The sequence below is a fragment of the Galeopterus variegatus genome, unplaced genomic scaffold (genome assembly GCF_000696425.1).
Source record: "Galeopterus variegatus unplaced genomic scaffold, G_variegatus-3.0.2 Scaffold6747, whole genome shotgun sequence".
NCBI lineage: Eukaryota > Metazoa > Chordata > Mammalia > Dermoptera > Cynocephalidae > Galeopterus > Galeopterus variegatus.
Genome location: NW_007732858.1, coordinates 52,666 through 68,808, shown reverse-complemented (window position 1 = coordinate 68,808; position 16,143 = coordinate 52,666). Strand labels below are relative to the sequence as shown.

Below are 16,143 nucleotides of genomic sequence, written 5' to 3'. Positions count from 1 at the left end.
GTGGGAATGCAAAATGGTGCAGCTGCTGTGGAATACAACATGGAAGTTCCTAAAAAAAAAAATCATAGGGCTGGCCCCGTGGCTCACTCGGGAGAGTGTGGCACTGATAGCGCAGAGGCCGTGGGTTCGGATCCTATATAGGGGTGGCCAGTGCACTCACTGGCTGAACGTGGTGCAGACAACAATGAGCCAGGGTTTATGATCCCCTTACCGGTCAAAAAAAAAAAATATATAGAATTACTATACAGCAATTCCACTTCCAGGTATACAAGGGTACTTCAAAAAGCTCATGGAAAGATTAGCATTATCTTTCACCTGTATTTTTCCACCTTTTTGAAGTACCCTCGTATGCCCTAAATAATTGAAAGCAGGGACTCAAACAGATATTTGTATACTAATGTTTTAGCTGCATTATTTATAACAGGTGAAAGGTACGAACAGCCCAAATGTCCATCAACAAATGAATGGGTAAAGAAAATGTTGTATATTCATACAATGAAATCTTACTCAGCCTTAAAATGGAATAAAATTCTTATATATAGGTGAACCTTGAGGGCATTATGCTAGGTGAAGTATGTCAGACATAAAAGGACACATTTTGTATTATTTTACATATATAAGGTACCCACCAGAACAGTCAAATTCATAGTGACAGAGGTAGAACTGTGGTTACCAGGGAGTAAAGGGAGCTCAAATGTTCTCATCACCAAGAAACACTAAGTCTTTGTGATGATGAATTTGCTGACTACCCTGATTTGATCATTACAAATTGTATACACATATTAACATATAACTCAGCACCCCATAATATGTGCAATCAGTATGTTTCAATTACAAAATAAATAAATTCCTAAAAAAAGATTTTCAGTTTGGGAATAATAAAAATGTTCTGGAAATAGATAGTGGTGACGGGTGCACAACAATGCGAATGTTCTTAATGCCACTAAATTGAACACTCAGAAATACTTAAAATGGTAAGTTTTATATTATGTATTTTTACCATAATAAAAAGACAATGTTAAAGAACACTTTTTTTTTTTNGCCACCGGGCCGGCCCATAAAGAACACTTTTAAAGGACTAAATAGGCAAAAATGTCATCACCAGTCACATAAAGTATGAGATGTTTCAGATTAGCAAATTTGAAGAGATTTTCTGAGGCTTGAATAAGTTCCCTCAGTTGTACTGAACTCAGCATCAGTCATTACAAAACGCTCATGTTTTTCCTGTATTTCCCCTCTCCTTTTAAATTTGGCACTTTATGTGGATTATCTCTTTGCTTCCCAAGTCAGCTTTTGCTACTTGGCTCCAGATTCACTTAATCCTTTTCTTCATTCCTCACCATCTGGGGACTGGACTGTTTTACATCACCCTTATCACCCAAGGGGATTTAATAAGTGTTATGGATAACAATATTTAGGAGAGACCCCATGTACCCCTTCCTCTGTGAAGACCACTCATCAGGACCCACTCACCTGCTGTCATCATGTGTCACTCCTTCCTCTATTTCTTCAGCTTCTCCCCTTCTATTATAAATGTGCTTCAGTTATTCAACATATGAAATATTTTATTTTATTTTTATTTATTTATTTATTTATTTTTTATTTTAACTTCTCAATATACACTGTAGTTGATTTTTGAAATATCTTCTGTCTCCTTTTCACAACCTGAGTGAAAACTCTAATTCTACCCTTTGCCTCACAGATAACTTTCCTCAGAGTATAATCCACATTTTAGCTTTATTTGTGATTCCTAGACTACTGTTTATCCTACATCATGAGGATCCCCCAGCTCCGTCTTCCTGATTACGTGATGGTAGTGGACTATGTGATGGTAGTGGACTACGTGAAATGCAGAGGAAAGAATCACACCTTTCGTGCTCCCATTACGACCACCCATCGGACCCTAGTGTAATTGTGCTTACCAATCTCATCAACGAAGAGAGAGAGACTAAGCCCAATGTGCACATTACTAAACCCAATGTGCACTATTCAGGCTTAACCTTGCCTGAGATTTCCTGGCATTTGACTCCTTTGACCATTCTTTTCTTCTTGAAATTCTGTCCACACTTTGCTTCTTCCCAAGGTTATGTTCCCTCTCCCAGGTGGCATGGGCAGCCAAAGACTGGCTGGTGCAGAAATACAAAGGATGGTAATCTTGCTTTGATTTGGGACCACCCTAAAGCTCATTCTGCTTCAGGGATCTCAGCAAGATGGATAAAGGCCTCATTTGCAACTGAATTGCAAAGTATCTTCTCTTTCTGCCCAGTCTTGCCGTCCTTACACCCTTACAGCACCTCGTCTGCCATATATTAAATGTGGTGTTGAGAAAACATCCCTTTTACTTCAACAGTTTCAAAGAACACAAAAGACGCTCTTGTTTTTGATTCTTTTCTTATTGCTTCATCCTCTCTTCAAAGATGTATTTCTCTTTCCAGAATCCACTGACTGCATCAACAGTATCAATTATCAGTACCTACCATGATTCCCATTTATCATCCCTTGCCATCTGCATGTTACCTGAACCCCTGAGTCATTATGCCTCTCACATCTTAGACTGTAATAGCATCTTACCTTTAGCGTATTTTTGGTGATGCTAAAGCCATCAATGAACACATCCCCAGAGGTGGCACTCTTCTCACCAGTCAAAATTTGAAAAGTACTAGTTTTTCCAGCTCCATTGAATCCAAGCAGTCCAAAACACTCCCCCTTTTGGATGGCAAGGGAGATATTTTTCACAGCCAGAATGACTGGACAGTTAAAATAAATCTAAAAAATTCAGAAAACACAATTTGGTAAAGAATACTTATAGGCCAAATACAATCAATATCTCAAACCATATAGACAACTACATCACACAGTTTCACAAGAATTCTTCTGTTCTACTGGGAGAATACACACAGACCCAGAAGAACCACAGTAAACCCTTGGCCTCAATGGCATGCTGGTAAGTAGAGATGAAGCCAGCATATATCGGCCATTGAATGATGTTACCTTTATGAGTTCCTTAATAAATACTGTGAAATTCAGCAACTCGGGAGGATGCCCCATGATTCTCCTTCTTTCATTTTGTACATCTTCATCTTCAGATTGCCCAGATAATTCCTTGGACACTATATCCTGCATTTTCAAGACAAGGATCATAGAGGTGAATGCCCTTTAGGCATCTGTTCTATACTGGGTAGCTTTGTGAAATTTAAACTAAGAGGTAATATTAACTATGTCAAAACAAAAGTTTTCAGTCTTTTCAAGAGACTTCTTAAATATCACTTCAGCTCTGACATATGTCCAACTTGACTAAGTTTTGAGTAATGAATAGTTCATCAGGGAAATGAAGGTGAGGAGCAGAGGAGAGGAAAAATGTATTGACATAGTAGAAAGACTGTGAATTAATGTGCTACAATGTACACTTTCAATCTTTGAAAGAAAGAGTTTAAAACATTTAGAGAAATGATTTTATCAACTGGATCTTTAAGAAGGAAGTCATCTTAAGAGAGCAGAGAAGCTTTTTAAAAAATACAGTAATAAATTTGAAATAATAAATAACTTTTGCCCAGATTAAAAGGTAGTGGGAGCTAAGAAAATCAGCAAGGCTCAAATTGACTTTTCCTAAGAAACTCACTAGACCGTATGGCCTGTATTTTCAAGATAAATGTTACAGATATGAATGTCTTAGTCATCTTGACTAGACCAAATGACTCAGAAAACTGATTCTAAGATGTTAGAACAGAAATTTGGCAGTTTTCCAGACAGTATTGTCCAGTCATTTCAGAACACATTGATTGTTGTTTTCCACAGTTTAATTAGAATTANGCCACCGGGCCGGCCCATAAAGAACACTTTTAAAGGACTAAATAGGCAAAAATGTCATCACCAGTCACATAAAGTATGAGATGTTTCAGATTAGCAAATTTGAAGAGATTTTCTGAGGCTTGAATAAGTTCCCTCAGTTGTACTGAACTCAGCATCAGTCATTGCAAAACGCTCATGTTTTTCCTGTATTTCCCCTCTCCTTTTAAATTTGGCACTTTATGTGGATTATCTCTTTGCTTCCCAAGTCAGCTTTTGCTACTTGGCTCCAGATTCACTTAATCCTTTTCTTCATTCCTCACCATCTGGGGACTGGACTGTTTTACATCACCCTTATCACCCAAGGGGATTTAATAAGTGTTATGGATAACAATATTTAGGAGAGACCCCATGTACCCCTTCCTCTGTGAAGACCACTCATCAGGACCCACTCACCTGCTGTCATCATGTGTCACTCCTTCCTCTATTTCTTCAGCTTCTCCCCTTCTATTATAAATGTGCTTCAGTTATTCAACATATGAAATATTTTATTTTATTTTTATTTATTTATTTATTTATTTTTTATTTTAACTTCTCAATATACACGTCATCTTAAGAGAGCAGAGAAGCTTTTTAAAAAATACAGTAATAAATTTGAAATAATAAATAACTTTTGCCCAGATTAAAAGGTAGTGGGAGCTAAGAAAATCAGCAAGGCTCAAATTGACTTTTCCTAAGAAACTCACTAGACCGTATGGCCTGTATTTTCAAGATAAATGTTACAGATATGAATGTCTTAGTCATCTTGACTAGACCAAATGACTCAGAAAACTGATTCTAAGATGTTAGAACAGAAATTTGGCAGTTTTCCAGACAGTATTGTCCAGTCATTTCAGAACACATTGATTGTTGTTTTCCACAGTTTAATTAGAATTACATAGCCTATTTTTTTTTTCCAGAATCAGATTCCTCATGAAAAACTGAAGCCACAACTGAGATTAATCAAATATGATTTGTTACAATCACAATATGGCCAACATACTGAAAGACTAAAGAAGAATGAACTCTTCCTTTTATGGGGGAGAGAGAAAAAGTCAGTAAGACTTCATCCATAAAATTTTTGAGATTTTCAGAATGATGGTGTGAGAGAATGGCACTGTGAACCTGTGACCCAGTGATACTGGGAAAAAAAATATTTGAAAGTAAAACTACTTAAAGCCTTTAGAAATGATGCTAAGGGCATGCAGAAAGTGAAGAAAAATTTATTCAAAAAAATAAATAAAATTTAGCAGAGCTTTTGAGATTGAAAACTTCAATAATGGCACTTCTTAATAATAATTATGATGACAGAATCAATAAGATAAGAGCAGGAGCTCTAGAGTCACACCTGGGCTTGAAATCTGGTTTAGGTTGTTGGACTTGGGCATTTTTAAAACCATTTTGTACCTCAGTCACCTTCTGTGGAAAAAAGGAGGTAATAATAACCTTTAGGATTATTTGAGGGATTAAATGAATTAATACAAACAAAACATTTAAAACGGTGCTTGGTACACAGGAAGTAATTCATAAAGTTAGTTCTTATAAATTTCACTTTAATTTTCTTTGGGCAATGCTATGTTAGATGAAGATAAATACTTTGGCATCCCCTCCCCTGTTTTTTTAAATTTATGGTGACTATGTTGAAGTTTTTTCTTTTAACTTGTCATACCTATTATATTTAGTTATAGGTGTGTGTCTTGTGTGCCACTTGGTGATGCATAACATCAAATTCATTCATGAGATAGTGCCTTTTATTTATTGGTTATGAATATTCATGAGATACAAAGCTGATTGTCACCCCTCATGCCCAAGATGTGAAGGCCAGATCCATACTGGCAGCGTGCCCATTACCACAAATTGCGATTGTACCCCATGTCCCCCACCCAATTGTCCCCGACCTCCCTCTCCCTCCCTCTTTCCCCACAATTCCACTTTGCATCCCAAGGTATGTTGTCTCCCTCTGCAAGTCCAACGCACCACTGTGGTCTTTCTTTCCTTCCGTCTTTCTCTATTAGCTCCCACTTATGAGTGAGCACATGCGGTATTTATCCCTCTATGCTCTGCTCATTTCACTCAATGAGATAGTGCCTTTTGTTGCATAAAGCAATACACTTCTCAAGGGGTAGAACTTTTTAAACAACACATTGAAAATCAAATTGAGTATTTTCCTATAGGGTTAGCTTACATGGATAATTCTGTAATTGTAATAGATATATCTGTTTTTCCACATTTCTTTCAAGTATACACTTTGGATGGAGGAGGCTTAGAAGGTAAACTCTAGTGTCAGAATGACTTTATCTGTGCTTGCTCACAAATAATTTGTTTTTGGTCAAATTGCTTAACCATGCTTACCAAATCTTAATTCTCTATCTGTATAATCTGTACCTATTTTTTTTTCCTTTTTGTCTTTTTTCATGTCCGGCAATGGACCACAACCCTCAGTGTTGCGCCCGTACCGGACCGGGACCGGCAACGGGATCGCAACCCTCGGTGCTGCGCCCGCCCCTCGCTCAGCCAGTGAGCGGGAACCGGTCTGTATGTGGGATCCGAACCCTCGGCGGGAGCACCACCGCGCTCCCAAGCGGCGCACTGTAGCAGTGTGCCACCGGGCCGGCCATGTACCTATTTTTAATATACATCAAATATAAGCTATAATTAAAGTTGATTGCAATTGTTATTATATATAAAAAAGTAAAATTTATTCAAGAAAATATATTACACTTGTTAAGAACAGTGAAATCCTATGGCATTTAAATCATGACCCACTCCCTTTCTCCCTCCGCCCATCCCAGTGTGACAGAATTTTAATCCAAGCATGTGCAGCCACGAACCCGGGGCTTCATTTTCTCTCAGCTTCCAATCAAGCTCTAATGTATCTTTCTATTTTATTGTTTAGTAACTGGCTGGGCTGTTTTAGGAAAGTCTATTCCCCTTCCAGTATAATGTTTCTGATGTTGTCCCTCAGTGGGTGCAGACCTGGACACGAGTACAGTCACCCTGGATGACAAGTCGTTTTTGCAGGGCTTTTTTTTGACTCTCTCTCTTTCCATGACCATACAAAACTTGACCAAATACTGGATGATTTCTGGACTTTTTTCAACAATGTCCTAGGGCATTGAAAGAATGGTTTAATTAAATTGGGCTCCTTTGGGCTGGCCCGGTGGCGCACTGCTTCAGTGCGCCGCTTGGGAGCGTGGCGGCGCTCCCACCGAGGGTTCGGATCCCACATACAGACCGGCCGCTCACTGGCTGAGTGAGGTGCGGGCGCAACACCGAGGGTTGCGATCCTGTTGCCGGTCACGAAAAAAGACAAAAAAAAGGAAATTGGGCTCCTTTGTAGAAATAATATGGAGTATGTGTTTAAGGTTTGTTCTCATCCCAGGAGGGCTCTTTATTAGCTGTTTTCCCCCCGTTCTCTCTGGTAAACCAGCTAGCCTATGGCTTAATTTATATCTCTAATGGAGCTATCAGTTATCTCTTAATTGCTTTCTACCAAAACCTACATTTTTTTTTAGAGCATCCTTAGGCTTTAACTTCGTAATACTCAGTTTTGAATAAAGTTAATTACTTTGGGGAGAGGAGAGGAGTTCTGTTTTACAGCCCAACTCTACCCCCTGGGCATAATCGCTGAGCCATTGGTCCAGAGGTGGGACACTGGTATGTTTCTCTGCTTCAGGAGCTGGATGCTCAGTGGAGGATAGTAGTCTCTGGTCTTCATGGCTTGCCTCTCCCAGTATGATACCTCTGCCCTATGAATGAGCTAGGGCTCAAGACCTAGTGTAGCACACTATGCCCAACGCAGAGTCCCACCGCATGAGTAGGGGCTGGGCGGAAGAAAATGTCCCTCAAATCTCAACGGCACGCACCCAGAACATAGCCTCTGCAATAAGTAGCTGGGGGATGGTATGAAAAATTCTTAGAACTAATAAACTAATTCAGTAACTTTGCAGAATACAAAATTAACATACCAAAATTAGTAGTATTTCTGTTCTAATAACTACCTTTCCCCCCCCACCAAAATCAAGAAAATAATCTCATTCACAATTGCACAAAAAGAAATACTTAGGAATAAATTTAACCAAAGTGGTGAAAGGTCTGTGTACTGAAAAATATAAAACAACAATGAAATATTTTGAAGGCACAAATAAATGGAAAAATAGCCCATTTTAATAGATTGGAAAAGTAATATTGTTAAAATATTCATATTATCCAAATTGATCAAAAGAATCAATACCATTTCTATCAAAATTCCAATGGTCTTTTTCACAGAAAAACAATCCTTACATTTATATGAAACCACAAAAGACTGAACAGCCAAAGCAATCTTGAGTGAAAAAGAACAAAGCTCCACCATCACACTAGTTGATCATAAATTCGACTACAAAGCTATAGTAATACAAGCAGTGGGTACCGGCACAAAAGCAGAATATAGACTAATGGATCAGAATAGAGAGCCCAGAAATAAATCCATGCATTAAAGGTTGGCTGATCTTTAGCAAAGGTGCAGAGAACACACAATGCAGAAAGGACAGTTTCTCCAGTAAACGCTGTTTCAAAAACTGGATATTCACATGCAAAAGAAAAAATTTGGATCCTTATCTCACCCCATATAAAAAAATCAACTCAAAAATGGATTAAAGACTTAATTAATTAAACTGTAAAACTACTAGAGGAAAACATAGAAGAGCTCTTTGATGTTGCTCTGGGCAAGGATTTTTTGTATATGATCTGAAAAACATGGGCAGCAAAAGCAAAAATAGACAAGTGGGATTTGCATAAAACTAAAAAGCTTCTGCACAGCAGAGGAAACTATTAATAGAGTGAAGAGACAACTTATGAGTTGGGAGAATATATTTGCAAATATACATCTGATAAGGAGTTAATATTCATAATATAAAGAACTCAACTCAATAGCAAGGAAAAAAACCCATAATTTAAAAAATGTGCGAAGGACCTGAATAGACATTTCTCAAAGCAAAACCAAAAAACCCACACAAGCAAACACATATAAATGGCCAACAGACATATAAAAAGAATGCTCAATATCACTAATCATCAAGGAAATGCAAATTAAAACCACAATGAGATGCCTGACACTTGTTAGAATGGCTATTATGAAAAGACAAAAGGTAATGAGTGTTGTTAAGGGTGTGGAGAAAAGGGCACCTTTGTGCACTGTTGCTGGTAATGTAAATTAATACAGCCATTATGGAAAACAGTATGGAAGTTTCTCAGAAAACTAAAAATGGAAATACCACATGATCCAACAATTCCACTTCTGGGTATATATCCAGAGGAAGTGAAATCAGTATGCTGATCAGCATGTTCACAATAGCTAAGATATGAAAGCAGCCTAGGTGTCCATCACCAGATAAATGGATTAAGAAAATGTGGCACATGTACAAAATGGAATAATACTATCCACCCTTATAAAAGCAGGAAATTTTGTCATTTGTGACAATATGAATGAACCTGGAGGACATTATGTGAAGTGTAAGAAGCCAGGCACAGAAAGACAAATATTGCATGATCTCATGTGTATGTGGAATCTAAAAAAGTCAAATTCACAAGCAGAGAGTAGAATGGTGGTTACCACAGGCTTGTTGAAGGGGTAGATGGGGAAGGAGAGATGTTCATCCAAGGGTACAATGTTTCAGCTAGATGGGAGGAATAAGGTTTTGAATCTATTGCACAGTATGGTGACTATAATAAATAATAATACATTGTATATTTCAAAATTGCTAAAAAATTTTAATTGTTTTCACTACAAAAAATTAATGTGAGGTGATATATTTGTTAATTACCTTGATTTAATTATTCCACAATGTAAACATATTTCAAACATCACATTTTACCCCACAAACATATACAATTATTTGTCAATTAAAAAGTTTTTAAAGTCCTGAGAGTAGATTTGAAATGTTCCACCACAAAAGAAAGATAAATACATGAGGTAATGAATATGTGAATAAGCTTGATTTAGCCATTTTACCATGTATACATATATCAAGACATTATTTCACACACTATAAGAACACAGTTGCTATTTGTCAATTAAAAATAAATAATAAATAAAAACTTTAGGGCATAGCTAGAGCAATGCTTATAGGGAATGTTTACCTTTAAGTGCTTACATTAGAAAAGGAGAGCACTGTTGGTGGGACTGTAAATTAGTGCAGCCATTATCAAAAAACAGTATGGAGTTTTCTCAAACAACTACAGATAGAACTCCCATATGACCCAGCAATCCCCTACTGGATGTATACCCAAAGGAATGGAAATCATCATGTCGAAGGAATACCTGCACCCTCATGTTTATCACAGCTCTATTTACAAAAGCCAAATAATGGAACCAACCTAAATGTCCATCGATGGACAACTGGATAAGGAAAATATGGTATATATGCTCAATGGAATACCACTCAGCCATAAAAAATGAAATTTTATCATTCACAGCAACATGGATGAGCTTGGAAAAAGTTATGTTAAGAGAAATAACTCAGACACAGAAAAAGAAATACCGCATGTCCTTATTCATAACTGGGTGCAAAGAAAGAAAGAAAGAAAAAGAAAAGTTTACAGTAATACACTGATCTTTCAGAAGGAGAGAACAAATCTGTAGTTACTAGAGGTGGAGGGAGTGAGAAGGGAGTTGGAGAGAGATTGGAAAAGGGGCATAAAGAATAATTATGATTTGTAATAATGATATGGCAATAATATTGATTTGATCAACATATATTGTACACAGGTGATAGTAGTCAATGCGGTGCCCCCAAAATATGTATAATCAATTGTGCTTTAAGAAAAAGTATTATGACAAGCCTATTTCATGAATCAAGTGAAAAACAATCTATACAAAGTTATTGTAAAAATGAATTCTGTACTTTGTAAAAAGATTAACAATTGACCATGAAAATTATCCAAAGATGCAAATTAATTCAACAGTATACACTCCATCTGTATAATTAACCACAGTAGTAAATTAAGGGAGTAAAACAGAATTACCTCAATAGATACATAAAATCACGCAATAAAATTAAATGTTTCTTAATGGTAAAAAAAAGAAGAGAGTAGTCAATGGCTTCAGGCTAAGAAAGAAACTAAGAAGTTAAGAAAGGAGAAGAATAAACCAAAAGTAGAAGGATAGAAATCAAAAAAATAAAGACCAAAAAAGAGAAAAAAAGAAAATATGGTCCTTTGAAATAATCAACAAAATGAATGCTGTTTATCTTAGGTAATTGGACCTCCATAAAGTTTATCTAAGAAACACATTTCTGTAGACACAGATTTTTTTTTAATCTAGTAACTGAGGTAGTCATATACAAAGGTACTGCTAAAAGTTTGCAGAAAAAATGAAATAAACGATAATACAAATCTTTTCATGAACTTTTTGAAGACCCCTTGTATAGATACATACTTTTCAAGCCTAATTTTTAATTCTCTTAGATTTATTCTTACGTTGTTTCATGCTTAAGTTCTCACCTTCTTGTATCGCTTGTATATCCCAAAGTAAATGTACTGATTGAGAAATGTTCTTAGTCTCCACAAAGTAGTCTCCCAAAGGAAAATAAAGAGAAGGCAAAGAAAGCCTGTGATACTCATGATAATCAAATACTTTCCAATCATATGCTCTTCCAAAGAATAAATATTTTTCTTAGTATCTGCAAATGGCAAATTCAGAGAGCTAATCTTACTATACAACATTGACACCATGAACAAGGACTAAGAAAACAACAAAGGAGAAGTATATGATAAAATGAAATATTAGACTAAATTTAAAGAAAGTACAAACACAACTGACTACTGTATTGGTCAACAGATACCTCAACCAGTAGGAGCTTAGCAGTCTAGAGAAAAGCCACCGACCATGAACATTCAGCAAGCTGTAGGCACCAGTAAGTGTCTGAAATGGAAAATATTAGTTAGTATGGCAAGTGGATGAATTGGTCATAAGTTAATATAGTTCTCTCACAAAACCATTACCAACAAATCCATGCTGAATTTCACAAGCAATTTTTTACAATGCCTACCAGCAGCAGTTTTTTAACCAACAAAGTCAACTCAGTTTTTACGTACTTGCTTTGTAGTTTTTAGTATAGGCATTCTTCATGATGATTTGTGATTACTGTCTTTATAATCTGTTTCCCACTGGTCTTCTAGCTTTAGATACTGAGTAAATTCTGTTTCTTTTTTGCACAGAAGGAGCTCTTAGCCTGGCTTTCTAGTTAGCTCTGTCCTGCTTTTCTGGGACTATTCCTTATTTTCTTGCCACTGTTTTGTGCCATTATTTATCTACTCCCTGAATCAGTCCTACATTAGCTTTAAAACTTGAGCAATTTTTCAAAATGTTTAACAATCAGTAAAGTAGGAGCATTGTGATTATTAATTTTATGTGTCAACTTAACTGGGCCATGGGTGCCCAGATATTTAGTTAAACATTATCTTGGGGTATGTTTGTGAGGGTGTTTCCAGATAAGATTAGCATTTGGATCAGACTGAGTAAAGAAGATTGCCCTCCCCAGAGTGCCTGGGCCTCATCAATCTTTTGGAGGCCTGAATATAACAAACTATGTAAGGGAGAATTCACTCACTCAGTCTACTTTTGAACTGGGACATCAGTCTTCTTCTGCACTTGGATTGGAACTTATGCCATCAGTTCTGTTTTTCAGGCCCTTGGACTTGGACAGTAATTACACAACTAGCTCTCCTTGGTCACTAGCTTGCAGAGGACAGATTGTGGGATTTTGCAGCCTCGTAATCACATGTGTTAATTCCTTATGATCTCTCCTTTGCTCCCCCCCACACACAAGTACTTCCAAAATTTGTGGAAAAATAGAATTAAAAGATAATACAAATCTTTCCAGGAACTTGTTAAAGTACGCTTGTATATCCTATTGGTTCTGTTTGTCTGGAGATCTTGACTAATACAGGCTCTTATTTATCAGGTTGGATGTTGCTTAATGCTAGACATGGGCCATCCAGGCATTCTGCTATGATAAATTTTAACTTTTTAGTTGGCAGATCATGGAGAAGCCCAGGTGGTCTACGCAACAAGAACACAGCCAGGAGGCCTAGACCAGCAGCTATTTATCCACACATCTTAATATTTTAGCAAGTACAGCTATACCTGTGTGTACTGACTATAAGCTGAAAAACTACAATATTTTCTCAAAATTCCTCAGTGATGATCAAAACAAGCTCAGGGAGTTAAAAACCAGAGGATTATCTTTGAAGAACACTAATTACTTCCCAGTAGGTTTGGTCCACTTTATAGCTGGTGACACAGTTTGTGTTGATAATTGTAGGATTCTGAAAAGTCTTTTTGGTGAAGTGGGTGTCCCTATTATAAGTCTTCCTGGCACTTGATAGCACAAAAAAATCACTGCTAGATATTTTTCACATTTCTAATACTAATTGATCAATTAAGGGAGTACAGTAGATGTAAGAGAGGATAGAATTCAACAGTGGGGAACAAATAGGGAAAATTCTGAAATATTTGAGATTAAAAAACCTTCAAAGAAAGAAGCTTTGAATTGAATATGAATAGTAACTAGAGACTAAATTCCTGGAGTTATAAGCATTTAATATATAAGTTTCCATTACAGAATTCTGGTAATAAATTTACACATTTGGGAAGAGGATAAAAGACAAGATTATAAACAAAAGATTCTGATAACACACTTTCAGCAAGGACAGATGGCAAAGAAGTGAAACCTTCAGGTGCCAAAGCCATGGCATGTCTGTCCTGAGCAGATTTTAACTTGATATAGAGATGAATAATTGATACAGAATGGAAAATTCTGGATATTGGTCACTTGAAAAGAAGCCAAAAACGGCAAGGGCTAATTATATAGATCAGGACTGTTGTGTCAGACAAGGACACAACAACAACAACAAAAATGGTAACAACTAACTGCAGGCCAATATCCTTCATGAGTACAGACACTAAAATCCTCAGCAAGATACCAGCAAACCAAATTCAGCAGCACATCAGAAGGATCATTTGCCATGATCAAGTGGATTCATCCCAGGGATGTAATCATGCTTTAACATATGCAAATTAATAAATGTGATACATTATATTAACAGAATGATGAACAAAAACCATTATCATTTTAATAAATGCAGAAAAAGATTTGATAAATTTTAACATCGTTTCATGATAAAAAAAATACCTCTCAACAAATTAAGTATAGAAGAAATGTACCTAAACACAATAAAGGCCATATATGACAAACACATAACATCTTACTCAATGGAGAAAAATTGAAAGCATTACCACTAAGATTTGGAAGAAGACAAAGATGCCCACTTTTGCCACTTTTATTAAACATTGAACTGAAAGTCCTACCCAGCAAAATTAGGTGAGAGAGAGAAATATAAAGTATTTAAAATGAAAACGAAGAATTTTCCTTATTTGCAGATGACATGATGTTATGAATAGAAAACCCTAAAGACTCCACCAAAAACTATTAAAACTAATAAATTAATTCAGTAAAATTGTAGAATACAAAATCAACATGCAAATATCAGTAGTATTTCTATATACTAATAGCTAAACAGAAAAAGAAATCAAGAAAGCAATCCATTACCAATAGCTCAAAAAACAAACAAACGAACAAACAAACAAACAAAAATCAAAACCAAAACCAAAAACCAAACCAAACAAACAAACAAAAAACACGGGAATAAATTTATCCAAAGAGGTGAAAGATCTCTACACTGAAAACTCAAAAACATTGATGAAAGAAATTGAAAAGACACAAATAAATGGAAAAATGTGTTTGTAATTTAGAAGAATTAATATTTTTAAAATGTTTATATTACCGAAAGCAATCTACAGATTCAATGCAATTCCTATTAAAATACCAAAGCCATTCTTAACAGAAATAGAAAAAACAATCCTAAAATTCAGATGGAGCTGCACAAGACCTCAAATAGCCAAAGTACTTTTGAGCAAAAAGAATAAAAAGCTAAAGGCATCACACTATCTGACTTCAAAATATATTGCAATTTTATAGTAAACAAAGAGCATGGTACCGGCATAAAAACAGATACATAGATCAATAAAACAGAATAGAGATTCCAGATATAAATCTACAAGGTTACAGACAACTGGTTTTCAACAGCGGTGCCAAGAACACACAATAGTCTCTTCAATATGTGGTGCTGGGAAAACTGGATATCCACATGCAGAAGAATAAAAATAAACCCTTACTTCACATAATATACAAAACTCAACTCAAAATGGATTAAAGAATGAAATGTAAGACCCGAAACTATGAAACCACTAGAAAAAAGTTATAGAGAAAAAACTCCATGACATTGGTCTGGGCAATGATTTATTTATTTATTTTTTTTTAGCATGACTTTAAAAGCACAGAAAACAAAGGCAGAAATAGGCAAATAGGATTATATCAAACTAAAAAGCTTCTGCACAGCAAAGGAAACATTCAACAGTGGAGAGATAGCCTATAGAATGGGAGAAAATATTTCAAACCATATATCTGATAAGGGGTAATATCAAAAATTTATAAGGAACTCAAAAAACTTAATAGGAAAAACAGAGATAGCCTATAGAATGGGAGAAAATATTTCAAACCATATATCTGATAAGGGGTAATATCCAAAATTTATAAGGAACTCAAAAAACTTAATAGGAAAAACAAACAAACAAACAAAAAATAGCTTAATTAAAAAATAAGCAAATGATCTGAATAGTTATTTCTCAAAAGAAGACATATAAAAATGGCCAACAGTTATATGAAAAAAGAAAAAAGTTCAACATCACTAATTATCAGGGAAATGAAAATCAAGACCACGATGTGCTATCACCTCACCCCAGTTAAGATAGCTATTATAAATATATATATAAAATGTCAGCAAAGAGGCACAGAAAGGGGAACTCTTCCACACTGTTAGGGAATGTAAATTAGTACAGTCATTATGGAAAACAGTATAGAGGTTTCTCAAAAAACTAAAAAATAGAAATACCATGTAATCCAGCTATTCCACTACTAAGCATACAAATGTACTTCAAAAAGTTCATAAACATACAATTGAAAGACAATATGGATCTTTCTATGAGTATTTTGAAGTACACTTCTATTTCCTTGTACATTTGATCATTATGTTGAAATGATAGCTGCACTTCCATGTTTGTTGTAGCACTATTCACAGTGGCCAAGACACAGAATCAACCTGTGTCCATCAGTGGATGAATGGATAAAGAAAAATACTATTCAGCCATAACAAAGAATGAAATCCTGTAATTTGTGACAACATGGATAAATATGGAAAACATTAGTTAAGAAAAAT

The 16,143-nt window shown here is 35.8% G+C and overlaps 1 protein-coding gene across 1 annotated transcript in view; it reads right to left on the bottom strand.

The window, feature by feature from the left end:
* Positions 1-16,143, bottom strand: part of LOC103606626 (ATP-binding cassette sub-family A member 3-like) — an 86,126-nt gene that overhangs the window by 19,216 nt on the left and 50,767 nt on the right. The window contains exons 14-16 of the mRNA XM_008591189.1: positions 11,308-11,486; positions 2,992-3,117; positions 2,572-2,766 (exon numbers count right to left, since the gene is read on the bottom strand). Of these exons, the coding sequence (XP_008589411.1) occupies positions 2,572-2,766; positions 2,992-3,117; positions 11,308-11,486 (500 nt within the window). The remainder of the gene's footprint in view (positions 1-2,571; positions 2,767-2,991; positions 3,118-11,307; positions 11,487-16,143) is intronic.